General features: G+C 40.6%; 1 protein-coding gene across 4 annotated transcripts in view; it reads left to right on the top strand.

The window, feature by feature from the left end:
* The window catches only part of pxylp1 (2-phosphoxylose phosphatase 1), a 175,639-nt gene that overhangs the window by 57,452 nt on the left and 102,951 nt on the right, over positions 1-15,236 (top strand). The window contains exon 3 of one of the 4 annotated variants that reach the window (XM_072572794.1): positions 13,800-13,910. The exons of the other annotated variants lie outside the window; for them this stretch is intronic. Within the exon in view, the coding sequence (XP_072428895.1) occupies positions 13,800-13,910 (111 nt within the window). The remainder of the gene's footprint in view (positions 1-13,799; positions 13,911-15,236) is intronic. 4 annotated transcript variants of the gene reach the window in all.

Raw genomic sequence — 15,236 nt, 5'->3', positions numbered from 1 at the left:
TCTTGCTTAAATTGTTGCTACATTAAGAAGGAACATCAGCTTCATCATTGACTAGAAAAGTGTGATTGGCTGCAGCGAGCACAATGACATGTCCTAACTGCAGGCTTTGTCCCACCTGTGCAGAAACTATATTGGAAAACTGTCATCATGGCAGAATACTAGATCAGAGTTGCTGTGATGAATCAATAGAGTAAATGACCTTCTTTGTCAAGATAATTCCATATTGACTCTATGATTCCTGCTGTTAAGGTAATTTTGAAGACAAGGTTAAACAATTCTGACATAGTTTTATTTGAAAAGTACAGGTTTCTATCTCCAAGAAACTCAAGCAGAGAATGGTAGAAGCGTATACAAAACTTAGCAATGTCTATGAATCCAGGTTTTAATTTTTACAGACCTACTGTGTGTTTTCAGCATTTTCTTTTTAATTTGAATTCCAGCGTTTGTAAAATGTTTGAAACATGATTGAGTTGTATGTATAATTGTTAGATACCATGCAGGGTCTCTAAGCAATTATGCAGGAGAATCGACGTTTCGGGCATAAGCCCTTCTTCAGGAAGAAGGGCTCATGCCCGAAACGTCAATTCTCCTGCTCCTTGGATGCTGCCTGACCTACTGCGCTTTCCAGCAATACATTTTCAGCTCTGATCTGCAGTCCTCACTTTCTCCTCTAAGCAATTATGTCAGCTGTGTTTTATTTTATTCATTTGGAGAACGACTGCAGTTCATGTCAAAAGTCTTTTTAAAATATATAACTGCATTATATTTACTCTGCAGTTGCAATCAGACAAACATTATTAGATACATGTTCTTCTCTGTATTCTGAGCATAAATTGGTGCTGCATCTTGTGAAATTGTGTGGCCTAGATTTTACACAGATTAACTTTGGTGGCCAGAAAATCAAGAGCATTCTTCCATCAACTGTAATGGATAGGAAATGAGATGCTGAGATTGTATCATTTCACAAAGCACGTGGATAAAATGGATAATTTGTACTTGTTTTCCAGAAACCAGTTAGGAGCACTGAGCTATATATTGTGAGATTGCTGTACAGGAATCCTGTCAATAAAAAGGTGCAGATTTTGGAGTTAAAACCACACAGCACATGGAAAAACCAAAACCTGTGGGTTTCTCCCGAGTGCTGCCAGATGTATGCACAGTCATTATCTCTAGTGTATCGGCAGGTAAGGATTTGCCCCGTTGACTCCATATTTGCACTTTTTCCTTTCAGCTATGCTAAAGTAAAAAAATTGTAAAGTATAGCAACACCGATATTTTAATCGTGGAACATTCTGGAACTGAATGTACTGTGCTCAAAATGTTTAATTTTTTAAAAAACATGAACTTACTGTTCTATTTTACCATTGTCTATAATCCCTTGAGTAAACCTTTTCAGAGATAATTGGTTTAGTTAAGGTGATGGATGGCGAAGCAATGGATAAACAACTACTCAGGTTTGATTTCTGGGAGAAGTGTATATAATCCCTTCATTCTTATTGCTCACTTTAACACACGTCTTTTAATATTAGTGCTCAATCACATTGTGCCCTTTCTCATCAGAAGCAATCAACTGGAGGAGCAGTACATAAAGATGAAGATACCCTTGGGAGAATTTCTGTTCAAGACGAATTTGGCTCAAATCAGACAAACACAAAGCCATTGCGCTCATGAATGTAGGCAATGACAGAGAAGTCTAATGCAATATCTGCAATCATTACTTACAGGTGCCAAACTGACATTGCCAATGTGAAGTTTATGCAGTTATGAAATAACTCCACAGAGGCTGGTATCCTGTCACAAAGTCACCATCTGTTTACAAGTGGAGAGACCTTGACACTAATCCAGCTTCCTCAGAGAGGGCTTGGAATGAACAGGATGTCTGACTCTTCTGTGCTTATCTGTCAGCCAGGGCTCCCTGATTAGGGTTGTTACAGTGGTCTAGTCAGAGAACTCCTATTCTATGAGGCTACCTAGCTGACCTTGTTACAATCACTACAAGTTATAGGTTTTGGTTTGGTACTTGCATGACTTTATAAAGCAACAAAATAGATGTGAATGAATATGAGTACATTGTATTTTGACTGATGCTATTGGTCCTGGAATCTACTCTCCTCACTTATTCTTATCAATATGTGGTCTCGCTTGCTTTCTTTTTTTAGAATTAGAATTTTTTTAGATTACCCAGGTCCATTCCCCTACCCTACATTTACCCCTGACTAGTGCACTTAGTCTACACATCCCTGAACACAATGTGGAATTTAGCATGGCCAGTCCACCTTACCTGCACATCTTTCTTATATCTGTGCAAAGTAATTTCACTAAATCTTCCTATTTTGGATACGTGGAAACCTGATTATGGAAGAAACAAAAATGCAACTTATTTGATAACTACTTTTCTTTCAGTCAGCTTTGTGGAATGTTCGTGTAAGCTTTTTATATGACCTTCCATCCATCTTGAAACTTCTCATTTTCAAAGGATATTGTAGATTCTTGGCCATGATTTACTTTGGAAATCACTGCCTAAGAACTAACTGACTAAAGTAGAATGATTGGTTGGTACTGTTCTGGTCATAAATACCAATTTGTGGCGACTTTGTTGCCGCAGTTCTTGCTGCAGGATTAAAACTGGAGCGCCAATAGGAGGAAGTAGTTCTGGACACTGCAGTGAGGACTGGCCAAATAGCACTGTTGTTTTTGTCAGAAGGTGTAATTCAGCACCAATTTGGACATGCTGACTGCACGAAATAGGAACACTTGGCAAGTCTGAGACATGGAATTGAAAGGCTCAGTGTCACGCCAGGCTGTGTATTTACTTAATGAACCACTGGAGGAATCCTTGGTCAGTCTTTATTTAATTGAACGTAGTTTTCTGAACAAAAGAGACATTTCACAAATCTTAGCATTCAACTGTTTAAAAATTGAAAATTGAAAAACAGGCAATGAATGGATGATATTATTTGGTAATTAAAGCTAGTCCTTGAAATTGTTAAGCAAACAGCATCATAAAATTATTATAAAATTGCCTGATCTCTAGTACCCTTGCACATTGGGCAACCTAAGTAACCAAAAGCAGGAATTGCATTATGGAAAGAGGGTGTGCCAAACCTGTACTTTGGAATTGTTTTCTTGGTCAGTGGCAGATGGGAAAAGGAAAGGTTCTGCTTTCCTTTTATAAAAGGAACTCTCTGTTTGATCTTATCCAGTAGGGCCAAATAATTTTGCAGATGTGGGAATATACCACAAATTTAATGACTGGAGAAGCTCTCTCTACTTTGAGATTGTGCATTGGATTCAGAACCATCCGGCATGCACCAGTTTGGCACAAATCAAAATGCTGGCTTGTTCAGAGAGTCAATGGTGTGCAGAATTTTAAAAAATTGCTTTAGTTGCCTTCATCTTGCAAAGTGATAAACTCAGTCAACATTAGACTTTTTGAAAGATTAAGTATTGCTTCAAATATGATTGTGTCTTTTCATCACTGCAAGATATTTTTGGCATTATAGGTGCATATTATTTTGGATCAAAAATAGCATGCATGCTGAAGGCTATACTTCTGCCATTGACTCAGTCAGACACAATTTTAATAGGAGCATCAGTGTGGGTGCAGGGAACATGCATTTGATATATGCAGGGGAGGCAGATTGTGAAATGAGTCATTGTGCAACCTTGATTTGATGTTAGCAATGCTACTTTCAACATCGTTCAAGCATGTATCCTCTTTTACTCTCTCTCAATTAATTGTGTATTCAGCAACAGGCAGGAGCTCACCAATCAATACTATTAAAAGGGATCATCAACTATTTTCGGAATAGTTGTTGATTTGTACTTGCTGCAATTGTTAAGTAGATAGAAATGTTTGGGAGTTTGTGTTACTATTTAAAGTTGCTGAAGACTCAGTTTGTAGTGAAGCTCTTCACTTTAAGTTTTTGCTATGATCCCTTGCTCGCAGTCATACTCCTAGAGGTTGCTGTTGCCTTTGGTCTATAGTGTGGCAAGAGGAATGGGCAGGAGTGACAGAAAATATGCAAACAAATGGGCAAGGGAGAAGGAGGGGGGGTAAAAGGTCACTCAGCAGCAGACAGTATCTTCTGACTGTCTTTGGGAGGCAATTCTCCCCTATCAGCACTGGTGAGGAAAAGTGCTGAAGACATCTCATTTCAAGAAGGAGGTGTTCTCTCCATTAGATGGTTGCAGCTTGAATTGCAGTCTGTGAGTAGAAAAAGCACAGCATTATCCATGGTTGTGAAAATGTTTGAACCTCCATTCATCAGATGCCTTCTAGGCTGGAGCAGGCAACACTTGCACCCTCTTGTAATTTGCCATCTACTGTTGCCTGAGGAAAAGCAATGAGGTTCTATATGCAAAGACAAGTAAACACAGTCTGTTTTCTCTGTCCAGCAAATAGTAGGTGGAATGAGCATGTGGCTTCCCCTTGCTGCAAGGCCATGGACATTCTGAGATTTACCACAACTGGAGGGGATTCCACTCCCCCTGTCCAGCTGTTGTGTTTCTTAGTACATTATGCAGTTCAAGAGTGACTATTAAATGACACACACCCATGATGCTTATCCTATGACTCTAGTCTACATGGATAGCATGCACATAATGAAAATCATGCTGTGCCTGAAGTACCTTTCAGCTGACCATTGGGATGCTGAAACAATACTTCCATTGCCTGCACTTCGCTGGAGGAGTTTTGAGGTACTGACCAGAACATTTGCCAAGATTCATCCTGATTTGTTGCAAACTGCACCAACTCACCATCAGGAGAGCACAGCACTTGCTCCAATATGCTGAACAGCTGCAGAAGAGGAGTATGCATTCCCTTACAGTCTGAACTATTTGTGACCAGCTGGTCCTCCTGCAATACCAATTAATACAACCCCAATTCTTGTTCAGTAGCAGTCCCGCAACTTGATTTCTGTCTGGCTCTGACCATCACAGCATCTTCTTGGCCACAATATTGAAGTAAACGCTATCATTAAACAACTATTTCAAACCAACTTGAGAACCTAAGCCATCCCCTATTCCATTTTTAAAAATAAGAAGCTAATCACAGCAGTGTGTTCCTTTTGTATCTATCTTCCATTTGCACTTGTCCTTGTGTTCCTGTACAGTACTGCTGCATGGCTGGTGGTAGTTTGCCTATTTGGAGAAGGGAAGACTGCAGGTGAGATTGCGGAAGGAATTCTCACCCTAAAAAGCCAGCTTCAAAGTGTACAATTTCAGCATGGATGGCAGTACTCCCACAGACCAGCAACGGCAAGGACAATGGAATGGTAGTGATCGGAGAAAGAATGCTATCGTCCAGAGAGAGGAAATGGGTTTTGTGCTTCAAGAGCTGTTATCACTCCCCCGGGGTGGCGTCTTAACCATTCCTGTAATGTAATGGAAGACAAATTGCAGAACTGCTGTGAGATTTGGCAAACCCCTTTGCACGTTGTTATAAACAGGAAGCTGAAGTTGCATTAGTTCATTGACACCCCCACCTTCATCTAGCTATCACCTTCTAAGTACCTTTCCCCCCCCCCCCCCATTATTCCCCCCCAATCCCCATCCCTTCCCATTTATCTCGCAGTCCCATTGAAAGCCCCCATTCTTTCCTGATGAACGACCTATACCTGAAATGATAACTTTCCTATTCCTTAGATGCTGCCTGACTGGCTGTGCTTTTCCAGCTCCACACTTTTTGACTCTGATCTCCAGCATCTGCAGTCCTCACTTTCTCCTGAGTTCATCGTCTGTCTGCTGGAGTGAAAGTTCACAATGGGTGCCTCCTACTTCTGTTGCAATGAAAGTTGTGCATCAGCCGTCAGACATTGCAATGTTTGTGTGCTGCCTTCATCAAAAGTTATCAGGTTAATTTCTTGTGGAGATGCCTGAACCTTGTGCCAGGACTTATTGAACTTGCAGCCAAAGAAAACTAAACAAACTAAAAATGAAAATGAATACAAGTTGGTCATTCATTTCTATAAAACTGACAAAGTGCTGATTCTGATCAATAGGAACAAAGTTTAATTCATTTTTTTTATGGTCATGGTATTTAGGTCGTTCAGGTTTTAAAATAAATAAAATATGTACTTTCCTGAATGTTCTGCATCTCATATATGAGTTGGACCAAAGAGTCTTTTTCCATGCTGTACATCTGTGCTGACTCTGTCTCTATATGAACATTCCTACATAACATAAAAGTGCCTACTTAAGGTGTCACCTCAAGAATGCAGACCTGTTCAGATTTTCCCAAATCATAAACTTTATGTATTCACTCACTAACAATCTTTGAGAATATCAGAGGATAATAAAGATATGGCTTGTCTTTGGCAGGTTGAATTTTGGATGACATGTTATTTCAAATGGAAGAATGCACTGTGAGAACACAGTCTACTTTTAATATTAAATGTGAAAAGGTTAAGGCTGAACTTACCTGTTCACATTCATTTTGTGTAATTTCTGAAATGCAGTGTTCATAAATTGCTTTTGGCAGGAGGTTTATTTGGCTGTAGGATGTTTGCAAATCTTTAAATTTAGATTGTAAAAGAATAGGTAATGGGTGCACAACATTCCTGAAGATCTACAATGCCCAATAATTATGAACAACTTTATTTATTATTAATATAAGTGCAGAATTTACGTTTACATAAGACCTTTCACACCTCTGGATATTGTGTTCCCATACCAATTAATTAGTTGTGAAGTTTGGTCACTCTTATGCAGGCAAGGTCCAAAAAACTTACAGTGCACACCAAAGTCCTAAAAACCTTGAGGTAAATGGCATGAGAAACTGTTCTTGAAATGTTGACATAAGTGGGAGAAGTCCCCTTCTCTCCCATGAAGACAGGAAATTCATTAACGTTAAATTCAAATACAGTCTGGGTGATCCAAGATATCTGCAGCTTTTTGCATTGCGCTTCCTTTCTGTCCCTTCCTTATGCGTTTCCATCAAAATGATTTAAAAATCACTACATTGTTACTGACTACGGCAGTGCCCTGAGCTTCTGACTTCACCAACGTTGAGACTGCATGGTTGTTTCTGCAGGTTTGCTAATCATTCCATGTCTGAAAGGACTCTGCACTTGTGTAAAACTTGTACAAGGTTGGAACTGGACTCTACCATGCTCTTTGACAGTCTGTCAGCAGCTTTGCGAGTGCACCAAGCAGCTTTTTATGCCTGTCTACATCCTTCTGTCACCTGCCCCATCGGAGATCTCACGTGATCTGTCTGCAACAGAAATGCCTGTGCTGTCCTTTCCTGTGTCCTTCTCTTCTGCTCCACGTGCTCTTTGTCTCACCACATGCTATTCCAGCCTCCTAAATGCATGCAGTACTTGTTCCTCGTGGATACTGTATTCCTTTCTTCCTCTTCTAACTGGGAAGGTTGCAGCTTTTGGGAGTCAAAAATTAAGACAAGCTGAGTATTGCATTATGGGGAGGAAAAGTGAAAATTGCACGCTCGCATCGTCTGCAATTTGTGAGTCAAAATAAACTGGGATGACTTAAGTAGGATTAAGTGTGTAGGTTCCCTCATTGATTCACCCAGCCATATTCTCAGTGACACTTCACCCTGTGATAACCAACACAGTTGTCTCCATGGGGATTAACACAGGTGCTCTTGCAATTGTCTACAGTGAACATCTTACATCTACCTTTCTCCCAAGTGAACAATCTAGGCTGTCCTTTACTCTTAATAACTAAGCTCCCAAACGTTGGTGCAGTGTAGAATTCAGAACACCTCTCTCAACCCATTTTATCTAAAGCGACACTCACACGATAAAAGAATTTTAAAAATTGAAAGGCAGGGACTGATCAGGGATAGTCAACATGGCTTTGTGCATGGGGGAAATCATGTCTCGCAAACTTGATTGAGTGTTTTGAAGAAGTAGCAAAGAGGATTGATTGAGGGCCGACGTGTTCTGTATGGATTTCAGTAAGGCATTTGACAGGGTTCCCCATGTGAGACTAATTAGCAAGGTTAGATCTCATGGAATACAGGGAGAACTAGCCATTTGACTAGTTCATCTGGCTCAGAGGTAGACAACAGAGGGTGGTGGTGGAGGGTTGTTTTTCAGACTGGAGGCCTGTGACCAGTGGAGTGCCACAAGGAGTGGTGCTACTTTTCGTCATTTATATAAGTGATTTGGATGTGAGCTTAAGAGGTATCGTTAGTAAGTTTGCAGATGACTCCAAAATTGGAGGTATAGTGGACAGGGAAGAAGTTTACCTCTGATTACAATAAGATCTTGGTCAGATGAGCTAGTGGGCTGAGGAATGGCCGATGGAGTTTAATTTAGATAAATGCAAGGTGCTGCATTTTGTGAAAGCAAATATTAGCAGGACTTATACACTTAATGGTTTGGTCCTCTGGAGGATTGCTGAGCAAAGAGACCTTAGAGTACAGGTTCACAGCTCCTTGCAAGTAGAGTTGCAGGTAGGTTGGATAGTGAAGAAGGAGTTTGGTATGCTTTCTTTTATTTGTCAGGATACCAAGTACAGGAGTTGGGAGGTCATGTTGCAGCTGTACAGGACGTTGGTTGGGCCACTGTTGGAGTGCTGCGTGCAATTTTGGTCTCCTTCCTAGTGGAAGGATGTTGTGAAACTTGAAAGGGTACAGAAAAGATGTACTAGGATTTTGACTAGGTCGGAGGATTTGAGCTATAGGGAGAGATAGAATAGGCTGGGGCTGTTTTCCCTGGAGCATTGGAGGCTGAGGGGTGACCTTATAGAGGTTTATAAAATCATAAGGGGCATGGATAGGATAAATAGGCAAAATCTCTTTCCTGGGGTGGGGAGTCCAGAACTAGAGGGCATCTGTTTAGGCTGAGAGGAGAAAGATATAAAAGAGACTGAAGGGGCAACGTTTTCACGCAGAGGGTGGTACGTGTGTGGAATGAGCTGCCAGAGGAAGTGGTAGAGGCTAGTACAATTGCCACATTTGAAAGATATCTGGATGGGTAAATGAATAGAAGGAGTTTGGAGGGATATGGGCTGGGTGCTGGAAGGTGGGACTCGGTTAGGTTGGGATATCTAGTCTGCATGGATGAGTTGGACTGAAGGGTTTGTTTCTGTGCTGTACATCTTTATGACTGTATAACTCTTCTCTGAAGCCTTCCAAACTGAGAAAACCTACTCCAGTTAAAGCTGAAGTATGTTATAAACATTTATCACAACTAGCTTGCTTTAGTATTCTACATACACCAATTTTATAAAGTCTAGAATCGTGTTTGTCTTTTTAACCACTTTCTCAATCAGTCCTGCCGGTTTGAGATTTATAGACATATATCAACAGCTTCCACTGATCATATATTGATTTAACAATTATCCCCTTTGTTTTCTGCTGCTTCATTTTCCTACCAAAATGTATTGCTTCACATTTGTCTGCATTGAAATTTTGTTTGCCATTCAACCATCTTGGTGTGTCCTTGTGACGTCTATCATTGACCTTCTCATTTTATGTTACATGCATGGACTGACAATATTCTGATTGAGTCGTGATAATACAGGCTGTCATTGAGATCCTGGAGTTCAGTGGGTAGCATTCCTGTCACTGAAATTCTCCAGGACTTGTTGGCTCTGGAAGGATTGCGCATGACATTGTACAACGTGTTGATAATTAGCTTCCAATCATTCCAACACTTCTCCACTATTCCCAAACAGAGGAAATTTGTGTAAAATACCAAAGAAACAAATTATAATTTGTAAATTCTATGAGTTAAAAGCATAGAAAGAATTAAATTCTGCAACTCATTTTGCACAGGAAACAATTACGGAACAGGTTAGTTTCCACCACAGCTATTGGCCACTGACGCATGTGGTACAATACTATGGCTGTACAAAAGTCCGCAGTGAGTAATGCAACTTTTCAAACTTTAAGTAGGTTTCTTGTATTGTAGATCTAAACAACATGTTACAGTTTTCATCTTCTGAAATTGCAATTGCTTGGTTGGATGGGGAGATAGGAAGCTTGAAACTGTCCTTAACATCAGCTTTTAAGCCCTGAGAAAATCAGCTTACAACACCTGAAAATGTCCAGGGTATTTTGATTTTCTGATGTTGCCAGGCTGTCTGTGCTGCTCCCGGATGGGCCTCGCATTCGGGATATTGGCATTCCTCATTTTCACCTGGTCTCTCACACTGGATTCTTTATCTTTTTCATAGATGTGCATGGCAAGAGCAGCATCTATTGCCCATCTCTGATTGTCCATGAGAAGTTGGTGAACTGGCTTTTTGAACTGCTGACATCTAAATGATAGGGTTACACTTACAATGCTTTTCGGATGGTTTTGCAGGATTTTGATCCAGTGATATTGAAAGAATGATGATATAATTCCAAAATAAGATGGTTCGTGTCTTGGAGGAGAACTTGCAAATGGTGGTGTTGCCGTAGTCCTGCTGATGTTGACTTCCTAGGTGGCAGACATTCTATATCTAGATGGTGTTGTCAAGGGAGCCTTGGTGAGTTTCTGCCTTGCATCTTTTAGATGGTACACACTGCTGCTACTGTACATATGTGGTGGAGGAAGTCACAGCTTAAGGTAGTGGCCATCATTTGGGCTTAAATGTTCTTGACCTCCACTTAATAAGGCAATTGAGGAGTAATTCATCGCATGCCTAACTTCTGACTCCTGTTTTGCTGAAGGTGGACAGGCTTTGAGGAGTTAGGTGGTGAGCTACCTACCACAGAATTTCCAGTCTCTGACCCACTTTTGTAGCCACAATATTTGTGTGGCTGGTATGCATTTTCCAGCTCGGTCTAAATGCTAAATCTGTCACCACACCTCATTTCCTACCTTGGTCCTCTGATGCCAACTGGGCCAAATTTCAAGTATTCTTCTCATATATTCGCCAAACCACTCTCTACCACTGAAAAGTATCACCTTGTGTTGGGAGGCCTCTCGTCACAGCGTGATAGGGAGTGACAAGGTTTTAAGAGGAAAATGGCTAAGAAAAACGTGCTTGTAAAGTTGTGACAAAAGATTAATGTAGACAGGAAGCATATCCCATGTGCAAAATTTGGATACAAAAGGTTAAAAATTCTATTTACTTATCTTTGTCACAAGGTGACTTTCTCAGAAGTTGAATCAATTTACTTTGCAACTGATTGATGAACATCTGCCCGTTTAGGGGTATCTTCTTTCACTACAGTCATTTGACTTACAGCTAGCCTAGCTAGTCAATTATTAACTCAGCTCTCTGGCCTCATTTATGAACTTAAGCTCTCTTATGAAATGCCACAAAATATTTAGCAGTTAGTTTCTTCTAGTCCATCTGCAGATCTGCTTGCTTTATTTTGGTGAGGAAAAACTGGAAAGAATGTGAGCAAAGAGTTTCTGCTCCTGGTTTTGTAATTTTCTCATTCAAAGCACAAGCAACAAGGAGACATTGCCTTTTTTTTTGCTAATGCATGTTCACTGAAAAATGTAATAGGTATTGATGGGTGGTGGAACCATCATCTTTGCTGTAATTGAGGCAATGGAATCACTTCTGATTGTCAGTGAACGTGGTTACATGTTAAGTCTGAGGCGTAAAAAAAGCACTCAAAGGGATTTATTCGAAATGGAGTATTTACAGGTTTAGAAGAGGAAAGCAAAATCAAAAAGAGTCTGTAATGTTATATGAAGATTGGCGAAAGAAATTTGTTTAATGCATCTCTGGCAAGTTTTAAGAAAAGCTCATTTTAATGTCATGTCAGATAATCTTGAGTAAGACTGCGTCATGGTAGAAATTGTTCTCTACATTTATTTCAGTTATATACTGGATTTGCATTGTGTTCTTCATAAGAAAGGTAAAAGCCTTAGAAATTTAAAATAATTCAGCAGTGGCCTAAACAATAGCATATTCCAATTTCTTGTCGTCATGTCTACTGCAAAATCTGTCCTGTGCATTATCCACAACCTCTTACATAAAATGACCAGATTCTTGCCCATACAATGTCTAGGAATACAGTAAATGCAAGTGGCCATTAGCAGGGCTATTGAGAATCATCCCTGCAGTAAACATTACTTGAGGCTAGGATAATCTCTGAATTCAATTTAAAATGTATATACATTCCAATGGCTGAAAGGAAATAAATTAAATAGATTTCAAACTTTGGTGGCCTGCTTTGCTTAACAAAAGGGCAGGTGTGTGCATAAAATAATACATTTCTCAAGGAATTTTGCATAGAAATATCATTCTAGTAACTTGAGATTAATGTCAAATGCATCCCCATCAACTCAAGTAATGAATTCTGTGAAACTAAGTGTGTCTGATAGATATATTTGTAATGACAATAAATTGTTTATTTTTGATGGGAATATCATTTGCTTTAATTTATGTGTTGCTGATGCTTATGCCTTGGATGGTGCAAGAAAGTTGGATACAGTGATCACATAATGTGACAATCAGACAAATTGTATTTATTGAGTGTCAACAAATACAATCATCAATCATTTTTTTCAAAAAGTATTCCCTCCTTTTTTCAATGTGCGACTTTAGCAATATTGAGACATCCCTTTTGTCTTTTGGGCAAGGAGCAAAAGTAAAATATCTTCCTTGTCTTTCTGAAGAAAATTAATTGTACTGAATATTTGTCTGTGTCATATTTGTTTGGGAGTGAGACAGTAGATCTGGCCCATATGTTCCTGTGGCCAGACAGTTGGTTAGTACAGTGGTAATGGCTGTTGCTCATTGGGACCCTGCTAAATCCTCACTGTAGTAGACACTGAATGAGTTACCTGGGAAAGTGAAGATTCCATTGAGCACTTCCTTTACACTTGGAACCCTTCTAAAATTTCCATTTTAAATCAGAGGATTCCAATGAAATTAAATAAATAGTTTCTTGGGAAAAGCTAGACTATTAAATAAATAGTCTAACTTCTGAGTAACCATTTATATAACTGCTTACTTACCTCACATGCTCTCAGCTAGAACACTACCAGTCTATTTAGACTCCTAGATTTTGCTCTTAAACTCTCTATTCCCACTGTTCACATCCCACTCTGGATCAGCTTTGCCTCCCCCTTCCTTATTTCAGACCTGATCTCCCTCTGCTGCTGGATCCTTACTCCATCCAGGAACCTATCACCCACCCTCCCTGCTTTCTACTAGTCCCAATTTCTCCCGTGGACTCAGACGTACCCTGAATGCTACATACATCACTTATTTGACCCCCTTTGCAACATTGCACCCTATCCACCTGGTACCCGATACCTGATACCCCATCCTCTAGCTGCTTGGCATGTGACTCTCCCAGCACCCTAGTCCCTCGCCACTTGGAATCTTATTCCACCTGACTCCCTACTTTCCTGGCATCCTGCTCTCCAAGAACCCTAACCTGACAGTTACTTTATCTACTTACCGTGTGACAGCAGCTGTCAAAACGGTTCAGAGAGACTCTGGGGCTTTAAATGTTAGAAAATGGCAGGTCACTTGCTGTGAAGAGGGGATGTGGTTAGTCTCCCTCCGGCAGCTGTGCAACAAAGAGAGGACTGTCAGAAGGGAAGAACACCACTGCATTTCACAATGACGCTTGATCGGAATAACTCTTCTCAGAAATGCAAAGCTCCCTCCTTGGGAAAACGGACAGAGAAGCAATCTGTGCGAGATTGTCACATTTTGGAAAATCATTTCCTATATTTCCAAGGTATCCACTTTCTGTATTGAAGAGAGAGAATGAATGAGGCATCACGACTGCCGTGTATGAACACTGATCCCTCATCACTTCTCTCTAATCTTTCAATCTCCAGGGGTATTTCGGCGCTTTGAACCAACGTGATTTTAAAATACCTTTAGCCTTCACATGGCATGTTTGTGTTTGTGCACAGCAGCCACAACACACAGCGGAAACAGCATACGACCAGCTGGAGAAAACAGAGTGGAAGATCCACGCTGGAGAGCTCAGAAGACACCACAGGGCAGGAATGTTGCAGGAGCAGGTGCGTGTGTCCTCCCTCAGGCTGAGCTGCAGCCTTTTCCATCGGAATAATAAACAGAATGCAGGGCAATGAGTAATAGTTCATCCGGACCAAAGAAATTGACAAATTCTACAAAAAGTAGGAGTAATCTGTATAAATGGAGTCGGGATTGAAATGGAGAGACTGTCAGCAAGACTTTGCCTTGATTATTTTATTTCTAGTCTCAAAATAGATTAAAGACATTTTAAGTTGCTTGTGAAATAAAATCTTTTTTTTTTCCTCATCGTGAGGAAACATGTACAGAACATCTCCATTCGCATTCCCATCAGTTCAGACCTCTGACTAATTCAGATAATGAACTTCATCTCAAAGCAGCCTTGGTCTACCCTACAGAGTAGTTGCAGAAAGCATAGTTATTTTAACCGACATGTTATGTTACATATTCAGGGCAAGTAGGACTTGAACGTAGATTCTTCTGACCCAGAGGTAGGGACACAGTTACTGTTCCACAAGGCTCCCTTAAGTAATCACCTCCAGATTTTGTAGATATTTCTAATCTGGTTAGAATCATAGAGTCCTATGGCATGGAGACAGGCCCTTGGCCCACACTGGTCCAAACTGAACAAAATATCCATCCACGTTACCCCATTTCCCTGCATTGTTTCCATATCCTTCTAAACCGTGGGGCAGCTCAGTGGTTAGCACTGCTGCCTCACAGCGCCAGGGACCCACGTTCGATTGCCACTTCGGACAACTGTCTGTGGGGAGTTTGCACATTCTTCCCGTGTCTGCATGGGTTTCCTCCCACAATCCAAAGATGTGCAGGTCAGATGAATTAGCCATGCTAAATTGCCCATAGTGTCGGGTGCAGTAGTCAGGAGTAATTGTAGGGTAGGGGAATGAGGCTGGGTGAGTTACTCTTCGGAGGGTCGTTGTGGACTTGTTGGGTCTGAGGGCCTGTTTCCATACTGCAAGGAATCTAATCCAATCTAAACCTTTTTCTATCCATGTATTTGTCCAAGTGCCTTTTAATGTTGTTAATGTATCTGCCTCAACCACTTTAGCTGGCAGCTCATTCCATATGCATACCACCCTCTGTGAAAGAAAAGTTGCCTGTCAGGTTCCCTTTTATTCTATGCCCTCTCGTCTTCGATTTCCCCAACCCTGGGAAAAAGGCTGAGTGCATTCACCCTATGCTTGCCTCTCATGATCTTTGTAAAGTCCCTCCTCAGTATCCTACTCTCTAAAGGAAAAGGTCATAGCCTGTCCAACCTCTTCCTATTACTCAGACCCCTGAGTCCTGCACAATTTTCAACAGGATCTCCTAATGCACATGGAGAAATTTGG

This window comes from Chiloscyllium punctatum, chromosome 6 (assembly GCF_047496795.1).
Source record: "Chiloscyllium punctatum isolate Juve2018m chromosome 6, sChiPun1.3, whole genome shotgun sequence".
Classification (NCBI taxonomy): Eukaryota; Metazoa; Chordata; class Chondrichthyes; order Orectolobiformes; family Hemiscylliidae; genus Chiloscyllium; species Chiloscyllium punctatum.
This window is presented reverse-complemented; position numbering and strand designations above follow the sequence as displayed.